Here is a 19,378-nt window from a genome sequence, read left to right as displayed (position 1 = left end):
CCAACTAACTAATATAGGAATTAGATGCAGTACAAAAGCTGACTGGGCGGTGAATTTGCAATCCTAGCGGTCACTAAATGGTCTAGATAATATCCAAACAGCGTACTGCCTTACGGATTGGAGCCAGAGTTGTCCCTGCAGTCAAAGACTTGTGCGATATCTCCGTTGGCAAACGCGTCTCTAATCGACATAGCAACGCTATAACTAGAGAACATAACCATTTGTTAGTTCTTGGTATGTGCCCCAAAAGTATGACAAGAGCGACACTTACGTCCCACCGACGATCATAAACAGCCCAATTGCCACGATTACCGCATGCAGTCCGTACTTTATTTTCTGTCCCGCGGATCCAGACCTGTAGCCTTTATAATCATACATCCAAAGAAGCGCCGGAAACACCAGACTGAAAGGCGCAAAGCACAATGCGCCAGCCAGACCAAGCAAGTAGTTCAAGATGGGCACAGCCTCTGCCACGATGAACGCTACTGCACCCAGGAGAAGGTTGATGCCGAGCCACATGGACCAGTGGACGAGGGTATTTGCCTGCAAATGCCTTGAGCCTCGGAGCAAGCGGACAAAGGCGTACTTCGCCGCTACATGCTGGTAGATGCCGACACCAACTACCAGCCCTGGCAGCGCGATGCCATAAGAGATCTTCTTGAATAGCGGACCAGCACTGGCGAAGGCCGGAACTGAGAGCCAGGCGCCGCACCAGCGGTATATAACCAGACTGAACGTCAAATACAAGGCGCCAATAATGAAACCGGCCAGGATGCAAGCCTTGCGATAGTCCTTGGGTCGGCGCATCTCGGAGATGACAGGCAGATACATCGACGAGCCACTCGTGCTGACGAAGATGTTTTCTGCATTGAGCATGCCCACAACAAAGGTCGGGTACGCAATGGGTGCCCAGCCCAGGTCAAAGTCACCAGTTGGAGGAGCTGCAGCAGGCCGGTCCTGCTGCGTTACCGCGACAGTGAAGATGAAGACTGCAAGAACGAAGGTCAAGAAGCCAAACCAGGTCAGCCAGCTCAGACGCGAGAAGGTGCGGATGGACGAGCAGACCGTAATCAGGATCACGGATATGAGTGCAAAGGTCACGGTGCATGTTCCATGATTCGACAACGCATTGAATCCTATTGCCGTTGTGGCGATTCCACCCGCGGAGATCAGGATCTGAGCGATGACGATCTGGATACCGACGAGTTCGCGTCCAGAGCGTCCCCAGAGGAACCCCATCATGTCTGCCAGCACTGCAGAAGACATTAGTCTTGATGGCTGTCTAGGCTGTACCGGGAGGGGGTAGCTTACTGTGGCACTCGGGATGTTTGTTACGGAAATCACCCAGGATAATGCCGGTATCTACATAACGAGTCAGCATGACACACGGTCGTAGCACCCTGGCTTTGGCTTTGTGGTGACTTCAACTTGCATGTGTTTAATGAGGTAAATCCGACGATTGACAAGGAACCTCCAACCGAACCAAGTGCCGCCAGAGCCCCCGGGATGGCGAGAATGCTCATTGCGAAATTGATTTTGAGGAACACAATAGTCGCTCGCTGCCAGCTGACAGTCCTGAACTCGACGCCGTCCACGCCCAGTTGGAAGATCTCATGCGACTCTCCGTTCTCTGTATCCTTTGCTGGTGCTTCACTCTGCTGACACGCCTCCAGAGCGACCTTGTCGGTCCTGACGTGTTGACTAGAAGGGATCGCCTGAATCGCCATGTTTGGGCTTATAAAAAACGCTAGAGGGACCGTTGAAGCCCCGTATCGTAAGGTGCCATAGATTCAGATGGCTATATAAATACCCCGGCCAAGCCTAGCCTATCGCCTGCCATAATGCGGGAATGTCGTGGGCGTACCCTTGGATCCCCAGTTGGGTACAAGCTTGTCACGGCCGATACGTCCAGGCTCCCGGGGTAATTAGGGATGTCCGGTAACGGTGCCTGGGGTGATAGCCTGAGAGGGCTTCTCAGGTAAGAACAATAGAAAGTAGTAGCACTGACGGTCATTAGTGAATGATTTTCAAACTCTAGCTTCGATACTTGGCTGCAGCACGAAGCTCATATGAACTGAGAGAATTCGGCTTATATGCTAATAAGGAGACTGTGCTCCTAAATCTGGTTTCCCACTCCTAACCTCCAGGTTATTCGGGTTCCATGTGGGCATAGACATGAAGCCAGGATCTATCTCGTACACCTAGGTGCAGCCCAAACCCTTACGGCCAGAGGGTTACCCATGTTATCGCTGATTGCGTACGCACTAATGCCAGATTACAGGGACATAGGCATCTTCGAGATAACGGGGAACATCCGGCATCTAGGCCCGCTGTTCGGGACAGAGGGTCTTGTTGGCCCCGTTTGGCACCAGCCGAGCCAGTCGGACGTCCCAGTATCTCTCCCCGATGTCTTCCGTTACACCCATCCGACCCCTGGTAACATGTAAACTGCAAAACGTGCATCCTGATATTTACTAAGCTCTACCGCTGTGGTCGCGTAACCGGGAAGCACCGGTTCGTGACCCTCGGGGATCCTTTATCAAGGGTGCAGACAGCGAAAAGTTTCATAATTTCCCACCTAAGACCTTGACCTTTCGCACATTGGTTAGCCAACTTGTCGACAATACGTGAGACAGCACCACGTCTCGTACAACCTACATTCCCCAGCAATAATGGTCAAGTCACTACGCTTCGCGGACGGCGTAGAGGTTCCCGTGCCCGGCTTCGGTGCTATGGGCATCAGCTTTGCGCTCGGTAATAGCCTTAGCTATGAGGAGGCCGAGCCTGTGCTGCTCAAAGCCCTAGAGCTGGGTTGTACATTCTGGGATACTGCCGTGAGTCTAATCTCAAATGCGCAGGAGGCAAACATCCTCGCTGATTTCACGTTTTAACAAGGTTTCATACGGCGCCGGCGTAAATGAGAAGATCCTAGGTGATTTTATCAGAAAACACAATTGCCGCGACAAGATCTTTCGTATGTGCCCTCTCTCTATCGGGTGATTTGTTACTGCTTACCCAAGGGATAGTTGCATCCAAATGTGGTATTGCTGCCTTTGAAGACGGCCAAGTCACCAACTCGGCCTCGCACATTCGAACATACATAGAGGGAACCATTGAGAGGCTTGGCTCTACACCGGATCTATACTATTTGCACCGCATCGATGCTAGTGAGTCTCTCAGCGTGATCCGTTCCCATGCAAGTATAAACTAACCGAAGTGCCCAGATACAACGCTCGAAGAATCCATACCTGCCCTCGATTCGCTCCGCAGGCAAGGCAAAACGAAGTATATTGGCCTGTCGGAGTGCTCTGCTGCAACACTGCGGAAGGCAAATTCAAGTGAGTGCGGCAGAGAACAAAAGAAGAATTTTGACCGTCTTATCAATTGCCGCAGTGGCCAGAATTGACGCCGTACAAGCAGAGTATTCTGCGTTCGAGACTCTTCACGAGTCTGACGGTCTTGTCTCCACCGCTCGCGAGCTCGATATTGCATACATAGCTTACGGCCCTCTTGGGCATGGATGGTTAGTGGACGACTTCCCCTACCAAACGCCGGACGACTTTGGACTCGATGACTATAGGCGACAAAGTATATGCAACTCTATCTTTTTTTTTTTTTTTTTTTTGCCAATGCCACTGCTAACCCTCTTTTTTTTTCCAGTGATGTCCTAATGGATTTTGCACTTCTACGCCAACAAGGGAATTGCTGATGGGTTCAAGGATCTTGCTAAAAGCAAGAAGTGCACGTTGCCACAGATTGCCCTTGCGTGGGTGGCAGCCCAGGGCATGATTTCGATTCCAGGAACGACGAAACCGGGGCGTCTCCAAGAGAACTGGGCTTCGAGGAATATAGAATTAACGGAGGGAGAGCTGGGATATATGCGCACCATCGTCGACTCCTTGAAGAGCTGGTCGCAAGAGCGAACGGGTCGCCTAGCAAATTGCTCATCCGTACCCCTGGCATTTTTGTATCGTTCCGAGTGCAGATATCGATATTTGGGCGACGGAAATCGAATATATATGGCAACGTAAATTTAAGCTGACGCTATCAGGTTATATAAGTCGGTTGATGTCAGACTCGGTGCGCGTAATCACGATGGGTCCGTTTTCTGGCTGATTTTAAAAGACGTCGCAATTGGATGACACGAGGGCGTTCGGTGCCCGATGAATTTCTTCCAAACTACTACTTTTTTTTCCTGAATCGAGTATGTTGGGCGCGGTAGAATGACGAGTCGGGTGGCTATGACCAGGGATCAGTTAGACTGAGCAATCGCATTCAGTAAACAATACGTAGCGAGGGTTGGTATATCAAGACGAAAACGGCGACAAAAGAGCGACCACGGAAAAACCAGCCGAGGTCACCAAACAATAAATGACGTGAATTTCAAGCAAAAAGGCGACTGATTGATAACCATACCTTAAACGGCAGTGCGGAAGGTAGATGTTTTTGTTTTTTGATAGTCGAGGTGGTTCAAGACGATAAAGATGACGGGTGTCGATGAAGAACTGCAAGCAAGATAATAATAAAACGGCAGTTGGGTTGAAACGCGGATCGACCTCGTTCGAGACAGATCGATCAGGTTAGACAAGAACGAGATCGTCAAGAGGCTGGAGGTCGTTTCGAGACAGTTCTACGCCCCTTGCAGAGACAGGAGAAGGAGAACAAAGAAGAAAAGAGCAGCGCCAGGCTGGATCGATGAAGACGGGTGAAACGTCGGGAAAGAAAGGAAGGAAGCGAAGAGGCGAAAGAGAGGGGGATAACGAGCGAAAGTCGACGGAGCGATGGGAGCGAGTGGATGGGAAAGGAGAGAGGAGGAAGAACGAGGGACGAGGCCGTCGAGACTAGACGAGGGCCGAAAAACAAAAGCGCGATACTCCGGAGGCACAGGAATTAATCCGCCGGGACGAAAAGGAGAGACTTGGGGAGGGGAAGGGTAAAAAGTCAAAGCAAGAATCAAAGCACAAAAGAACAGAACAGGAGCCAGCAGGAGAAAGCGTCAAATGCAACTGCGTCTGCTAATTAGCAACAATAATGGGCTGTTTCATTTCATTTCCCATCCCACGGTCTGCTTGTTGGCTGCCTGCGGCTGTTCCTGGGCTGTTCACCAGTTGGTCTGTTGGTTGGAGTGGGCCCTCTTAATCCTCTTAATTTGGGCCCTTTTCTTCTCCGCCCACTTCTCTACGCGCAATCTCTCGCTGTGCCCGGTCCAGGCCATCCACCCACCAACTGGGGCTGACGTGTGGCTCGAACAATGAGGGAAAGAAGCAACGATCTCCTGGTCTGGCCATCATCTCTTCCGCAATGGAAAAGCGACTCAAACAATTCGGAGAAATCGATTATATCAGTCTCTCCAAGCAAATCTCACTCCTCACACTGTCCTCAGGTCCAGTCCGGTCCAGCCTTGCAGCCCTGTTCGCAATTGGAGAGGCCCTCACGACGCACCATTACGCGTTGATCATCCAGTTTCGCCCTCGGGCGTAACAATGGCCCATCCTGCGTGACTGCCTACTCTTACTGTAAGGGCAAACCTGCAGCCAGCCCCAGGGGCCCTCAGGGCGAAATCCTACTCGGAACGAACCACGAACCAGGGACCAAATCAAAACAAAGAACAGCGAGCATCGCCTGCGCTTCATGATACACTCGCCCCTGACTCCCAAGCACACAAGCCGGCGCTTAAGTGGCAGAGTGGACACTTTGGCCCAAATTTCTTCAATCCCTCTCCCAGCTAGTCTACCTGTCTCGCCATTACCCTCGAACCACGTCGTTCGCTGGTGGGAACCTAGCGCCTAATACCGACTATATTTACGTCTTGAGTGTTTGAGTTTGATTATTGTTCGGCAACAGCCATTGCGAACCAGTTGTCACTTGTAGTAGTCGCTAACTTAGTCGTCGCTATATTTAGCTCCCCAGCAAGATCTTCTTTCTAAACCTGTAGAGTAGGTATCTTCAACGCCAGCAGGCGATCGTCTGCAAGGCCCGAGCAAGCCACTCGTGCTCGGGCTGCTGTGTTCGATCGCCGTTGAAACAACGGCCAACCGTTGATGTCGATATGATACCTCGTTCCTTGGTTCAAACTTCAAGGTAAGGCACGGCACGCACTTTAAGTCAAGGGTCCGTCTCCTTGCATGGCTTCACGTGCTCTGCCGAAAGCATCAACAATCCAACATGTGATGCGGAACCCTTTTCCTATGCCATAGAATAACTGGAGAGTATTTAGCCAAAGTACAGCAGTACAAATGGAAGTTAGTGGGGAGGTCTATTTCTGTACAACTAGAGTCAGATCTACCAGCTGGAGTCGGTGTGCAAATACCCAACCCATTAAGCGCGCACATATCTACAACGTGTAGTCTGCGTCCCATTATAGATGCCATTGTTGTGGGTGGGAATTTTATTCCTCAGGAATGGATGTGCGGACGGAGATATCTCCTGGTAAGTCCACGATGACGCAAGAAGAAGGGACGACCAGCTTCTCAATGTCCCAAAAGGGCAGGTACATACCTCATGATGGACCTGCAGTCGCCCCTTCCAAGTCCTCCAACCTGGTGTAACTACGGACATTCCCATCAGACATAAACAAAACAAGGGCCGATCGAATTAGGATATATTCAGTCCTAAGCGAATATTTGTACAAAGTATAGGAAGAAATACAGGAGTATAATAGTAGTAGTAGTACATGTGAATCACATAAAGCACCCGCAGCATGGCCAAGCTTCGGCTTAGACCACCACGCGTGTGGGGATCTTGACCTGGCCCTTCTTCCGCTCGTAGCTGGGCACACCGTACCTCCGGCCAGGAGCTTTATGGCCACGGCCATCGGTGCCAGTGGTCTCCCTGCTCACAGCGACATCCTTGATGCGGAACTCGAAGCGGGAGGATTCGGGCTTGACGTGGGATAGGTTGCGCTCACGATGCTCCTCGGCGATACGCTTGCGTTCCTTCTCGGCAGCCTCTTCCTTCTCAAGGCGCCTAGCATGAGCCTTGAAAACCTCATTGCGTTCCTCTGGCCGAGCTGCGCGGTCACGCTCGTAGGCGACGAGGTATGGGTGCGGAATACGCGCGTCCGCAGCCTGGAGGACGGGCTGCTCGTCGGCACCCTTGCCAACGGTTTCGATTTTCGATGGGTTTTGTGTGATGTGGCTCACGGTCTCCTCCGGGTTGGCTACCTCCTTAGCAACAACGCTGTGCAGACGAGCTGGGGCAGCAGAGAATACGCGGCCAGCATCAGAACGGGTGAAGTGGCGGGATTCAGATACGGGGTAGAATATCTGTGCATCGGTAAGGCGGTGGGCGGGGAGGTCGTTAATTGACTCGTGAGGTTTCTCGCGTCGGGAACGAGCATCTTCGTACAATGGAGTTGTTGGGATCATTTCATGGACTGAGCGCGCATATGGCAGTGCCAATGGTTTCCCCTGTTTGGAACACGGTTAGAAGACACGTATAAACCGATATTTGCGAGGTCAATCAAGCCATGGCTAATGGTATGCAAATCAGGATTATAGGCGTTGTACACATCCCCAGAAATCTGGGATCGTAAAGACTAATCGATAATTTTTTGTTGTCTCATCATTGCATGTAGAGAGGGCAGGGAAACACAGACGAAGCAGCAAAAGGAAAAGAAAAAAAAAAATCGCAACCATACCTGTTGACGCCACCGGCTCTCAAGTTCAACTAATCGACACACAGCCGCTACTCTCCTCATATCAACGCCCATTTCCGCACTGACAGCGCGAATGCTCTTCTTCTTCACCACCACCTGCTGGTAGATTTCATTTCGCAATTCTTCACTCAGGATGCTCTCGCTGACGAAAGCTTGGTTCAGGGGGAACGGCCGCCGGGAAACCACAGCTTGTGAGCCCCGCCCGCGCGAAACAATGGTGGAGAGGTAGTTGGGCTGGCCGGGGGTGTGGTTTTTAAGTGCGGCTCCTTCGCCTTGGAGCCACGAGATCATTTCTCTTCGCCGTTGCGTTTGTGTGTGCTGTGTTGAGGAGAATGAACGGGAAGAGGAAGGCGAAGGAGAGCATGATGGGGACGAGAGGGGGATTCTCGTGGTAGAGGAGGCTGAAGGAGAGGAAAGGTATGGGAGAAGGGAATTAGAGACACGCTGCGATTGTATCCGGGGTGGCATTGTGGGCAAGTGCAAGGTCGACGGGCGACCAGCTCACGATCAATACCAAAGAAAGAAAAACGTATTATTGGGGGCGAATGCCCGGGTATATGGGAAGAGCTCAATGGATGAGGTGGTGAGGTGGCAGAGTAGTTGTTGATTTACCGCAGGGGCCGAGCTGGAAGACGAAGAAACTTTTCGGGTGTCAGGTCTCACGTGACACCCCCAACATGATCACCTCTCCCAGGTATAGAGAGCAACAGTATACCGGGCATTATGCAATTTTTATTTCATAGAAGCAACACATTTTTACTAATCGAGCACATTCATGCAAAACAGGCCTTGACTCATAACTAACAAAATTAAAAAAAAAAAAATACATGCGCCTCTTCCTCAGCCTCTCAATCCAAGCCCACAGGCAAAACAGGAAAAAGATAAAAAGGGAATAAAGAAGAAAACAAGACACAAAATAGCCTCCATTCCGAAGTGCAGAAGAAATTAAATAATGGCGCAAGAAAAAGTGCGCGAAAATACATGCCATATCTCGCTCAGATAGTCAACCCCAGTAATATCTCGGTGTATACCTTTGTAAACGCCGCTCTTGAATGACGGTTGCCTTCCGGTGCAAAATTTATTGTATGAATTCATGAGAGGAGTGAAATTGTCGTGGCCATGTGAGGTAATGCGGGAGCTCTTCGTCTTTCGACCCTTATCTCATCTCTTCTTCCCCCTCTTCGAGTCTTTCCTCTGATTAAGAGAATTAGGTGGGAGAAACAACCAGGAGTAGGTAATGCAGATGCAAATAATGATGAGATTAGAGACCGAGAGCTAAGGAAAGAGAAAACACCGCTAGTGCAAGAAAGGGACGCCGGGTAATCAATAATGCAAAGCAATCAATATCATTAAACAAGGAATAGAGAGAATCTTATGCAAAGAATCCCCAAGAATATAATCTGAAGAATGGCAGAAAGCTGGATAAACAAAGGGTATGGGACACAGTGCTGGGAAAAAAAAACAAAACAAAAGCCAAGCAAAACAAAACAGCATAACCTGCTGACATAAAATCGTTCACGGCCCTCAGAGGTATCAAATGACATCAAAACACAGCAACAGACTACCTAGTAAGATGCAATAATCCCTAAACAAGCAAGCTGATAACGGCGCCCACAATTCCATGCTATCGAAGTGGTGTATCAAAAAGAAAAGAAAGAATGAAAAGAAGAAGGAGGATAAAAGAAAAAAGGAAAAAAGGTCGGGTGAGAAGGGAAAAAAAAATGCCACGATGTCCAAGCAGAAGTAACCTTAAGAAGCGAGCCGAAGAAGTTCATAGTCCGAATATCCTTACTCCTGAGGGGCAGGAGACCCTCCAAATGCTGTCTAGCCGGTAAAAACAAACAAAGTCCCCTAATGCGCCGGATATACCAGTATTCGTTCAAACATGTCGGACGTTGGTCCCGTACAAAACATCGTGTCGTTTTAGCGCCCCATCATGTAATCGGGATAGTTCGGGGTAGCGTTGCCTGAGCGTTGTCCAACATTACCGCCGTTCGCTGCACCGTTGTGTAAGGGTTGAGGTGGCATCATCACCGGGTTCAGGGGGTTCCCTCGAATTCCCAAACCTGGGTTGGGATTGAAGGAGCCGTTCATTCCGCTCATCCCGTTCATAGGTACATGTCCATGAGAATAGCCGGAGGGATGCATAACACCGTTGTTTCTAAGCCCCATTGGAGGCGCCAAGCCAGGTGGCGTAGACAAGCCAGGAGGTGGTCCGCTGACCGTCGAGAACATATGGCTCGATATCCCACTAACGCCAGTGTTTCCTTGCATAGCACCTTGCGCCGCAAGAGAACTAGACGAACTCATAGAGCCTTGTTGTCCAGACCGAACACCAAGCGGATTCTTCGAAAAGCTCAAACGTATTCCCGTTTTGATACTGTTGGAGAGTTTGTAGCCATAGAGTTCGTTGAGAGTCTTGCCAGCGGTGCGTACATCCTCAAACTCCACAAAGCACATGGGCCCGTTCTGCTTGTTCCGGAAACAGAGGCGCTTGTAACCGCGCTGTTTCGAGAATAGAGCTTTGAGTTCCTCCTCTTGGGTGTCTGGTGGGAGGTTGCCCACATACAGGGTGTTACAAGGCGGGTTCATGTCGTTCGGGTTGGCAGCCGGGAAGCTGTGGCGGGCTGTATGCTGGGAGCCATAGGGAAACGCAGGATTTGCCACGGTCCCATTCATAGCCTGAGGATAGGCCGAGGATGGGGTTGAAACGTTCAAGTGCGAGGAACCACCAGGGGTGTAGTTTTGCACTGGCGGGGACGTGATGTTTGTGGTCAGTGACAGGTTGGCGAAGTGGCTGGTGGGAATTTGGGGATTGGTAGATCGTCGCGGAACCGAGACGGACCCAGTGTGTCCATTTTCAGCGTAGCCGACCGGATCCTTCAGCAGCTCTCCGGTATCCTCATCAATATCTTGATCGATCATGGACTTGCCGCTTATGCGAGGAAACTCAGGGACTCCATTACCGAGCGGCGACTGAGGAGCGAAGATATTATGGAGGCGTGAGTTGGCTTCGGAGGACGGCGGAAGGGACTCATTGGCGGAAGAGCCGGCTGGATTAACTGATGATAACTTCTCCATTGTCTGGAAGGTACCATTGAAACGCGACTGTCGCGTCGATGGTCCGTTCCCTAGCAGGCGGCTAGCAGAATGGTCAATTGTATTGCGCCGGGGGATGAATGGGGCCGACGGGCCATTGTTGTAAAGGTCGACTACCATGGTGGCGTCGTTCTTCGAGTTCGGCTTGCCATCGAGCAACGCTCGCGCCTCTTCCGCTGCCGACAAGCTGCTGAAGCGCGCGATCGCACTTAGGAACCCCTTGTCCTCTGCAAGGTCGGAATGTACGAAATCAGCATCCAACAGTTCGTTAGAAAATAGAAACATGCTGCGCAAGGCCTCGCGACTCATATTCTTGGGAAGCTTTCGCATCAAGATCGCGCCACCGCCCACCACATCGGCTTGTCGGATGAAGCCGTTGAGGTTCTGTGCCGACCGATCCGACTCAGCGAGGCGCATGGCGGCAGATGACACAGTATCAAACGAGGAAGTATGTGGAGGGGCGTTATCGAAGGAAGAGGAGGGGCTGAGTGGCGAGAAGGAATAGGACGAGAAATCGGGGCCTAGAGGGTTCGCAACCTGCGACGCGGAGGGGTGATACACGTCGGTCGACATCGCATTCTGGGCCGTCGAGGGCGCCTGAGAAGAAGAAGAAAGCGGCTGGTGTGGAGGTGACGCGCCCGACGATGAAGCGGAGGGCGTGCGCTGAGAGGTGCTATAGGACCGCGGACTTGTACGGTTAGACTGGTTCGAAGTGCCAGTCATGCCTCGAGACTGAAAAGCTCAGGAGGGATCGAGTCGCTTGATAAGGACGGACGCGGCCGACGGTTGCAGCACGAAGTTGTTGTTGAGAGTCGAGTCGCTCGGCAAGATGGGCACAGGTAAGGGGCGCGGATCGGGGGGTCGAGAGAGAGTTGACAGGTGAATCAAAGTTCAGCAGGACGCAGGAGCGATAAAATTTGGCAGCCGAGGATAACAGGACAAAGTGTTACTCGATGTCGCGGAATGCCTCACAAGAAAGAATTCCAGGGGTTGCAAATGCGATAGGACAAGAGCCCAGACAATGAAGCAGAAAATCGAGGTTAATGCGACGGACCGAGGATGCGAGTGGGACACGGGCACGGGGGGGGAGAGTAAATGGATCGCCAGTCAGATAAAAAGAATATGAGGCAAAGGAGAGAAGCAGATGAATGGAATGTCCGAACGAGCAGAAATTAAAAAAATGGCGACAGGGAAACCAGGACAGGACGGAGAGAGAGAGAGGGAGCAGGGGGGAAGAGACGGAGAGGGAGAGAGTCTGGGACGGGGCAGAGAAGGTGGATGCCGGGCCAGAGTTAGCGCAGACTCAGTGACAGGGAACCGATAGAGTTACTGGAAGAGTTGGGGGGGAGGAGGAGGAGGGGTGGCAGTAACCGCGCAGTTTTATGTGACAGGAGGCCGCGAAACACAGGCAGTGGTGGTGCAGCGCCGCCTTGAGCGTGAATAAAAGACACTGGGGCTAGACAACAAGTCCGGAACGGTCCTTTGGGAGGACTTTGGATGATGCTCGAGGACTTTTGGGAGGGTGAGAAACCGGGCCCATCCATGGGTCGAGGCGAGATGGCGTTACCAAAATTACGTTACCGGCGAGCAGTTCAGCTGCAGTCGCACTCCCGTCGTTGCCGCTGGGCGCGTCCCGGCATCGAGATTCGAGATGACACGACTCGGACGCGCTATCCAGACCCGCGCCGGATGCGCATCAGGCCGCCCCAGACGCCGCTCTCCCATGTGAATGCCCCTGAGACAGGCCCGCCAAACAATGGCCTGGCAATGAAAGCATGGTAAATCCGTCAGCCATGACGCTGTGTCCTTGGATTGCACGAACATGCCGGATGCAGCGAGCATTCATTCAAGGTCAAAGCCGCGTCCGAAAGCAAACGTGGTGCGTGCGCCGAAGCGAGTGGGGGGTGGCCTGTTCGTTATCGGCGTACTGGTATTACGATCGACTCTACATCTTCAAGTCGGCGGAAGATAATCAGCATCATCATCATTCCACCCCAGAATGGCAGGAAACGGCCGGCATCTGGCAGCGCAAAATGCTTCCGAGTTATGCATCTCAATCTTATCCAACCCTTGCGTCCGCCCTGTGCTTGGACGACATATCGCATTCCAGAGGGCTCCGTTAAGGGTCAGAGGTCAAGTACTTCTGGACCACCCACGCGTAACTGAGCCGTAATAATTAAATCCATCACGCCCTCTTGTCCCTCATACTGGTCTTGAGGAAAGGAAGCAGTTCGCAAAAAGCCAAACACGTCACTGCTTCAGCCTCGACTATCCACCTGACAGGAGAGGGGTGCCTTTGTGCCACCATAGCCTGCGCTACCAAAACATCCCCATCCCCATTCCGTGGATTGCGGAGGGTTTTCGAGAGCTTCCTTCCATCCCATCGTCAGCGGATAACCCAAAACTCCGACTCTTTGGGCAAATGGCGCCGGCTTAAGAGCGACGTAATAAGGCCCAAATGGGCCTAAGCTCCAGCCTCCAGGAACTGGTCGACGTGGACTTTTCTAATCCCTTAGACCCTGGGTATTATTGCCATGTGATCGCATAAAACCACCACAGCGGCCAAAAACAAGCTACTACTACCCGTAGAAGGATGCCGTTGACGGATGTGAGATGGAAGTCTAGCCCTCTGGGCCGCATATTGATAAGCACATCGTGACATCAGTGACAAAGGGACATGCGTGTCACTGTCTTAAACTGCTGACTGATTCTCGCGCCGGAACAAAGCCAGGATCACCTTCCTCCAGGACAAAGCGGACCAACCAGATGGTTCCTGGATAGGCACCGCCGATGCCAAATGCATCGACGATTAGGCAGCCCACGAGATGATCCATGTCAGGCCGGGCTTCGACCAACTGCCACCAGGATTAATTCCACAGGAGTACTAAGGCGAGCCAGCAAGGCAGAACTCTTGCTGATCTTCGCTGCTGAAATTCCTCTCGCCCACCAATCATCTGCTACCCTGCGCCTTCTCAACTATCTTAACAGGCCCGGCACCCCAAGCGCGCAATGAGATTGGCTGATCGATGATTTCCTTCCAGAGGGGCAAGGGGGATGAATATTCAAGGTTGAGTTCATCCTCGAGGAGTGCACCATTCCAGACATGGTTGAAGGCAGACTACGAGCGATGTATCTGAAACCGATTCGATTCGATACTTGCTCCTTCCTGTCCTTTCCGTTTCTGTACATATTTGCATGGATATATACTTTCGGTCCGCTGTCTGGAAACGTGTCGCTGACTCCTGCCAAAGAATTGCCTGAGCACTGATGGCTTGCCACCTTGAGACATCCTTGACTACTTTATGAGTCATTCCCCAGAGTATCCCGAGTCTATGCGGAATTGAGGCTCCGAAGCCGAGTTAATCAAATGGAATAGTAATGTTAAACTTCAAGTCAGCTTATCATGATATCCTAATATACAAGCAATGTACAATACAGTTTTGGATCCCCATATGCCAAATGATCCAATCTCATAACGCCAAAGAAATGCCGGGGGTAGTGAGCATGAGCATAATAGTTTGGGGCCTTTCCCACAGCGAGCTGCCAGATACCCAGCCACATGAAACCATCAAACCGGATACAGCCCTATGAACTGACAGGCTCATCCTCCGCCGATCCGCGCGGCAACCAGAATATAATATTATCGCGTTTTCATGTTGACTTTGGAGCTTCCTGCTTCTGTTGAACAAGGCCAGCCTGCACGCACACGTTAGCATTTATCCCATATATCCACTCCATAGACAATCAATCCCCCATCTCCCAAAACTAAGAGTCCAATAACAGTCCAAAAGAAACACATACCAAGTTCAATAACCGCCAAACCGAATCACTCGGCTGCGCGCCCACACCCAGCCAGTACTTTGCTCTGGACCGATCAAGCGAGATCTCCTTGTATGCTCTCGCGCGCGCGGCCTCCTCGTCGGATAGATTTGTCGGGCGTTGCGGGATCGGGTTCAGCGTCCCGATCACCTCCAGGGGCTTTGAGTTGCGGGCGGATCTGTTAGAAGGCGAGTAGGTATTAGCTTATTTCTCGCATTCGAGATTATCTCCTTCTTTCCAGCACAAGTCTGGATAGTCCAGGTCCAGTCCAGTCCAGTCCAAAAGCACAGGAGGAGCGACGTACCTCGCTTGGGCGACGACAATGTTATAAAACGGCTGGTGTTTGTTCCCGAACCGGGCTAGGCGAATGCGGACGACCATTCTGGCGGGTGTGTCGATTAGAGGGGTGAGGTGAGCATGGATTGACTGGATGCGCCAGAGAGCTGTTGCGGCGTTGGCCAAAATCTCCGGGTCGATGCCAAAACTGATCGGATGTTTGTTGTTCCGGACCTTAATGGGTTAGTTTACCCGATGATTACGTAAGATATAGTTAACTATGTTAGTTATTCTGTAACCTCTATATATTGAAGCTATAAGAACAAATGTATTCACTAATTGAAGATGATGTACAGCTATTGAATATTAATGGTGTTATAAGCATATTATGATTACCGGTCGATGTTGTGGTTGTCACTCACCCAACTATATATTCTAACTTCCCTCTACTTGGCCATCAATCTAATACTTCATTTCTGTAGTAAAGAAATCTGACTGCCCATGAAATACTACATAAGAGTTTATCCATCTCAGCATTTAAATTGACTAGGAAGCTAAACTCGACTACAGCGCAAAACACCTCTCGACACTATCCGCATTATTCCCCCACCAATGCACCATCTTGGCCCCCGTCGTCCCCAAAAAGATAAAGATAAACAGCAGATTTGCATTAAACCCCGTATCCAGCGCCGCCCCACTGATATAAGCCCACTTATTCCAAAAAACCCTCCGATACCGATACAGGAAGAAATTCGTGAACGTGCCCACAAGAAACGTCGTAAAGGGCCCCGTGCTCAGATTCCCGTAGAAGACAGCCGCAGACGCAAAGAAGATCGTTGTATTCCACAGATCGAACCGCGCGCGCGGGAATTTCTTGTGTAGAATCCACATCAGGCAGGGGGCGAGTGCGCCGGCGAGAAACCCCCATAGGATGGGCTTGAAGAAGGCCGAGGCGAAGAGCTTTCGGGGCCCGACGAGGGCAAACTGGATCCCTGCTGTGTTGTAGGATTGGAATTCTTGCCCGGTCCATTGGCCTAGGGGGTCGGGCTTGCGGCCGCTGACGTAGTCGAATTTGCTGGCGATGACCCACCGCATCACGCCGTAGTTGATGGGGAGGGCGAGCACGTTGGCGATTATTTGGATGCCGATGACCTGACGAGGGGGGATGTGGAGGTAGTGGCCGATCTGGTGGTAGAATGATAAGTTTGGGATTCGGGGATAGTATCATAGGAGGGAATCAGACCTTTTGGTCCTCTAGCACGATCCTAGCGTCGTACCATACGTTGCCAGAGATAATTCGATACGCAAGTTGGCCCAAAGGATGTCGGGATGAGCCTTTGACGTCAATCATATCTGCGAGCGACGTAAGTTAGGGTTAAAGAATGAAACATAGACACCACTCACATCCATATATAAGCTCGTTGAAGAAGCCGACTTTGACGGAGAAGCCAGACAGGGCATACACGAAACTCATTGGCAACATTGCTGCAGCGCCGAAGCCCAGTGCTATAAAGTACGTCCAGATGGGCATGTAGATGGCCTTGGAGACGACTACCCCAAGAAGCATAAAAAACGGCACCAGAGTGAGCGCAACCCACTCCCTATCACTCGTTAGTTGACTGCACATAATACTATAGACGATAAAACATACCATTTTGTCATACCAGGATACTGTTGGATGATTCGGCTATCACCAGTCAGCGACGGTGGCTTATACTAGGCGAGGCTGGCTTACCTCAATCTGTCCTGATGAAAGGCACCAGACTGCTTTCTGGCCTTCCATTGCTTGTAGATTTTAGGACCCAGAAACAGAGCACACCAAACGTAGGAAGACATATACGAGGCCATCCACTGGACATGTCAGCAAAACAGGAGCGAGGGATACGGAGGATGGTTTTACCATGAAGATCTGCCATGTATATTGAGCCCCCGAGTAGGCAAGCCCTACTTCCTCGTACCTGGTCTCGTTGACGTGCTGCATGCCGTTAGAGTCAAGGTAGACTGAAGCCGTTTATCAGTACATAGTCCACTATTACTAGGGAAGAGACATACTCAGTTCATTCAACGGATACGTCGACCCGTTCTTCTGGAATACTTCATTAGACATGATATCGTAAGTCGGCGAGCCCCAAAGTTTTCCGAAATACGCAATAGGAATTAGAATCCAGCACTGGCGAAATTAGACAGGTTTCCGACAGGGAATTCGTGGATCAGCTCACCGTCAATACAAAGGCCAGAAAGATAATGACTTGCACACTGTACGGGTACGTGACAACAGTTGACGTGATGTTGGACCAATTGAGGGTTATGTTGAGCAGTCCCATGCCTCCACGACCAGCCCCGATGAAGTTGACTGTATGGTTGCGGCTTGCAAACCAGCACAGCGGAGCCAGAGATGCCACGAAGGGGAAGAGATATTCTGGTAGGAACTGCCAAACAAACGTAGCCAGGAGCAGAATCCAAAACGTCTTGGACGCCGAGTCAGCGGGTGAATGCAAATGCTTCTAGATGAGTGGCCTACCTTCATCTGATCCCTGGCCCTTTTCTGCTCGGATCTGTTTCTGGCATCCATACTTCGGTAGAGTGTCACTTGCTGCAGGGACAAGGGGAACATGAATTCGGGGTCGTCTATCAGGAGTGACCGGACTAAGGCGGTTAGTTAGGGCATGTATATGAAGTCATAAAGAACATACCCATTGCAGCAAATGCAAAGCCAAGCAGGGAAGCACCCTGGTCTTTGGTCAGCATGATGCTTAGTGCGTATAAATGCCTAACATACCCATCCAAAGAATAAAGCGACTGCTGGGTTCATGGTTATATCATAGTATAAGGCAGCGTTTGTGGGCAGAAACGCTTTTCTCATTAGTTTGATATAAACAATAACGAGTAAGTTCCTTACTAGCCCATTGACCTTGACTTCCAGCATTGGCGGCAATACCAACAATTGCGTGCTCCTTGGGCGACCATGGCCCCGGATTCAGAGAGAAGGAGAATCTCCCCAGCGGTACCTTGTAGGCTGGTAGAATGCGTGCGAGAAAGCGACCAAGGGGATCGGATGCTAGAATCACAAAGAAGACTGGGAATGGCGCATACGTCGTGCGGAAGCTGGTAGCACAGTCAACTATAACGCTTCAATGCCAATTTTATGGAACAAAACGTACTAGGACAGCTGAGACACAATACTACCAATTGTGCAGAATATCGCCGAGAGCAGTATCGAACGAAAAGTCAGGACTGGAAGCGAAGGGTCGTCCTCGAAGCTAACGACAGTCCGCACCAACTCGGGGATGTTTTTGAACTCGGCGGATTCAAAGTCATATTGAGACTCGTCAGAAGAGTCGACCTCTTTCTTATTAACTGAGCCTAGGTCCTTAACCTCTGGCGACTGCACTTTCTCAGTAGGGAGCTCTGGTTCTTGTCGTTGAGCCATGTTGGTGCAGACTCTGAGAATTGCTATAGGCAGGGATATATCCCGAGGCCAGTACTTATCTACTTATACTGTTATATGGGCAATCACCGCGATATCTCTCGCGGTAGGGCATGATTGTGCAATACTTGGTGCAAATGATACCGACAGGTAGTCTCAGATAAGGATGCCTTCCGCACGGGACATATGTCTTGCTACTGGGTATGTTAAACCCACTTTGCCAGAGAAAGTCTTTTGAATACGAAAGGTGTGCTACTGCAGATATCTCCAACCCATTCGCAATGTTAGAGGGCAATTCGCAAGGCCAGGGCCAATGCGCCACCTATCCCGCATCAATTCAGGGCATTTCGCCACGACAGGGGAGCAAGTGCATGCGCAAAGACGCTTTAATCCGAGCCTAAAATCCCCCAGGAAGGAAATAAACAGGTTAAGGGCTTCGCTTACTGGCATTGACCAATTATCTAGCCTCACATTGGGATAGTCGGCCGTGGTGCAAAAATGGGGTGAAAGGTGCAATGAGGGGCCGAATTAGGGCTCGCCGAGCTTTTTCAACGAAGACCTGCCAGGTTCCTAGTGGCGCCTTTACCGCTGATTATCTCGGTTTATATCTGACTATCCCGGTTTATATCTAAACTATACGGGAGTAGCCTTGTGAGTGGCTGTTTTCGAACTGTTAGCCATCTCCCCCGCGGAAGGAACCTTGTTTATTCATGGTTGCAGCCATGGTCTGGGCTCTAAGCTCGTATCGCTCTTTATTCCTCAATCGCGTGATATTGAATTGGAGTATGTCTCATTATAGACGCAAATCTCACCATCGGTCCTCTTGCACGGGTACTGGGACGGTGGCCGTGGTTCTGCAGACAAAGCTGTTTTCGAGATAGACAGCGATGGGATATTTGTGAAGAAATATATATACACTCGATCAATAATAGTAGGTTATCAGTGATAATGGGTGAATACACGGCCAGACTCTCAGGTCTGTGTATTGCGCCATGCTAGCAAGGAATGAGCTGTTAGGTACGACGCCTCCACTGGACACTCCAAGTGGTGATTGAGTGTTTCAACACCATTTCTAATATATCTCCGTAGTTAAATGGATT

At 50.8% G+C, this 19,378-nt stretch overlaps 6 protein-coding genes across 6 annotated transcripts; 1 reads left to right on the top strand and 5 right to left on the bottom strand.

Annotated features, from left to right (window-relative positions):
- Positions 1 to 110: 110 nt before the first annotated feature.
- Positions 111 to 1,727, bottom strand: ASPVEDRAFT_83731 (uncharacterized protein; the record flags this gene model as incomplete). The annotated part of the gene is made up of 4 exons (XM_040817437.1): positions 111 to 204; positions 272 to 1,253; positions 1,312 to 1,362; positions 1,484 to 1,727. 4 exons carry the CDS (start codon positions 1,725 to 1,727, stop codon positions 111 to 113), a joined length of 1,371 nt encoding a protein of 456 aa, XP_040667981.1.
- A 945-nt stretch (positions 1,728 to 2,672) lies between these two features.
- Positions 2,673 to 4,142, top strand: ASPVEDRAFT_52954 (uncharacterized protein; the record flags this gene model as incomplete). Its single annotated transcript, XM_040814723.1, has 8 exons — positions 2,673 to 2,834; positions 2,896 to 2,974; positions 3,027 to 3,167; positions 3,225 to 3,338; positions 3,394 to 3,588; positions 3,661 to 3,664; positions 3,734 to 3,910; positions 4,052 to 4,142. 8 exons carry the CDS (start codon positions 2,673 to 2,675, stop codon positions 4,140 to 4,142), a joined length of 963 nt encoding a protein of 320 aa, XP_040667980.1.
- Positions 4,143 to 6,368: 2,226 nt separating this feature from the next.
- On the bottom strand, positions 6,369 to 8,259 carry ASPVEDRAFT_41716 (mitochondrial 37S ribosomal protein mS45). The gene is made up of 2 exons (XM_040812409.1): positions 7,640 to 8,259; positions 6,369 to 7,409 (listed from the first exon to the last, which is right to left on the bottom strand). The coding sequence occupies exons 1-2, from the start codon at positions 8,123 to 8,125 to the stop codon at positions 6,717 to 6,719; spliced, it is 1,179 nt and encodes a 392-aa protein (XP_040667979.1). The 5' UTR covers positions 8,126 to 8,259; the 3' UTR covers positions 6,369 to 6,716.
- A 1,132-nt stretch (positions 8,260 to 9,391) lies between these two features.
- On the bottom strand, positions 9,392 to 11,764 carry ASPVEDRAFT_663410 (RNA-binding protein). The gene has a single exon (XM_040815875.1). The coding sequence runs from the start codon at positions 11,477 to 11,479 to the stop codon at positions 9,581 to 9,583; it is 1,899 nt and encodes a 632-aa protein (XP_040667978.1). The 5' UTR covers positions 11,480 to 11,764; the 3' UTR covers positions 9,392 to 9,580.
- Positions 11,765 to 14,109: 2,345 nt separating this feature from the next.
- On the bottom strand, positions 14,110 to 15,165 carry ASPVEDRAFT_192745 (mitochondrial 37S ribosomal protein bS16m). Its single transcript, XM_040809124.1, has 3 exons — positions 14,880 to 15,165; positions 14,558 to 14,753; positions 14,110 to 14,452 (listed from the first exon to the last, which is right to left on the bottom strand). Exons 1-3 carry the CDS (start codon positions 14,954 to 14,956, stop codon positions 14,408 to 14,410), a joined length of 318 nt encoding a protein of 105 aa, XP_040667977.1. The 5' UTR covers positions 14,957 to 15,165; the 3' UTR covers positions 14,110 to 14,407.
- A 250-nt stretch (positions 15,166 to 15,415) lies between these two features.
- Positions 15,416 to 18,281, bottom strand: ASPVEDRAFT_52950 (OPT family oligopeptide transporter; the record flags this gene model as incomplete). Its single annotated transcript, XM_040814722.1, has 13 exons — positions 15,416 to 16,036; positions 16,095 to 16,204; positions 16,256 to 16,452; positions 16,503 to 16,538; positions 16,587 to 16,702; positions 16,752 to 16,852; positions 16,904 to 17,021; positions 17,071 to 17,319; positions 17,373 to 17,497; positions 17,545 to 17,581; positions 17,631 to 17,704; positions 17,751 to 17,956; positions 18,013 to 18,281. The coding sequence occupies 13 exons, from the start codon at positions 18,279 to 18,281 to the stop codon at positions 15,416 to 15,418; spliced, it is 2,259 nt and encodes a 752-aa protein (XP_040667976.1).
- Positions 18,282 to 19,378: the final 1,097 nt, after the last annotated feature.

The sequence above is a fragment of the Aspergillus versicolor genome (assembly GCF_001890125.1).
Source record: "Aspergillus versicolor CBS 583.65 unplaced genomic scaffold ASPVEscaffold_5, whole genome shotgun sequence".
Classification (NCBI taxonomy): domain Eukaryota; kingdom Fungi; phylum Ascomycota; class Eurotiomycetes; order Eurotiales; family Aspergillaceae; genus Aspergillus; species Aspergillus versicolor.
The sequence above is the reverse complement of the archived record's forward strand: the minus strand, read 5'-3'. Positions and strand labels throughout refer to the sequence as shown.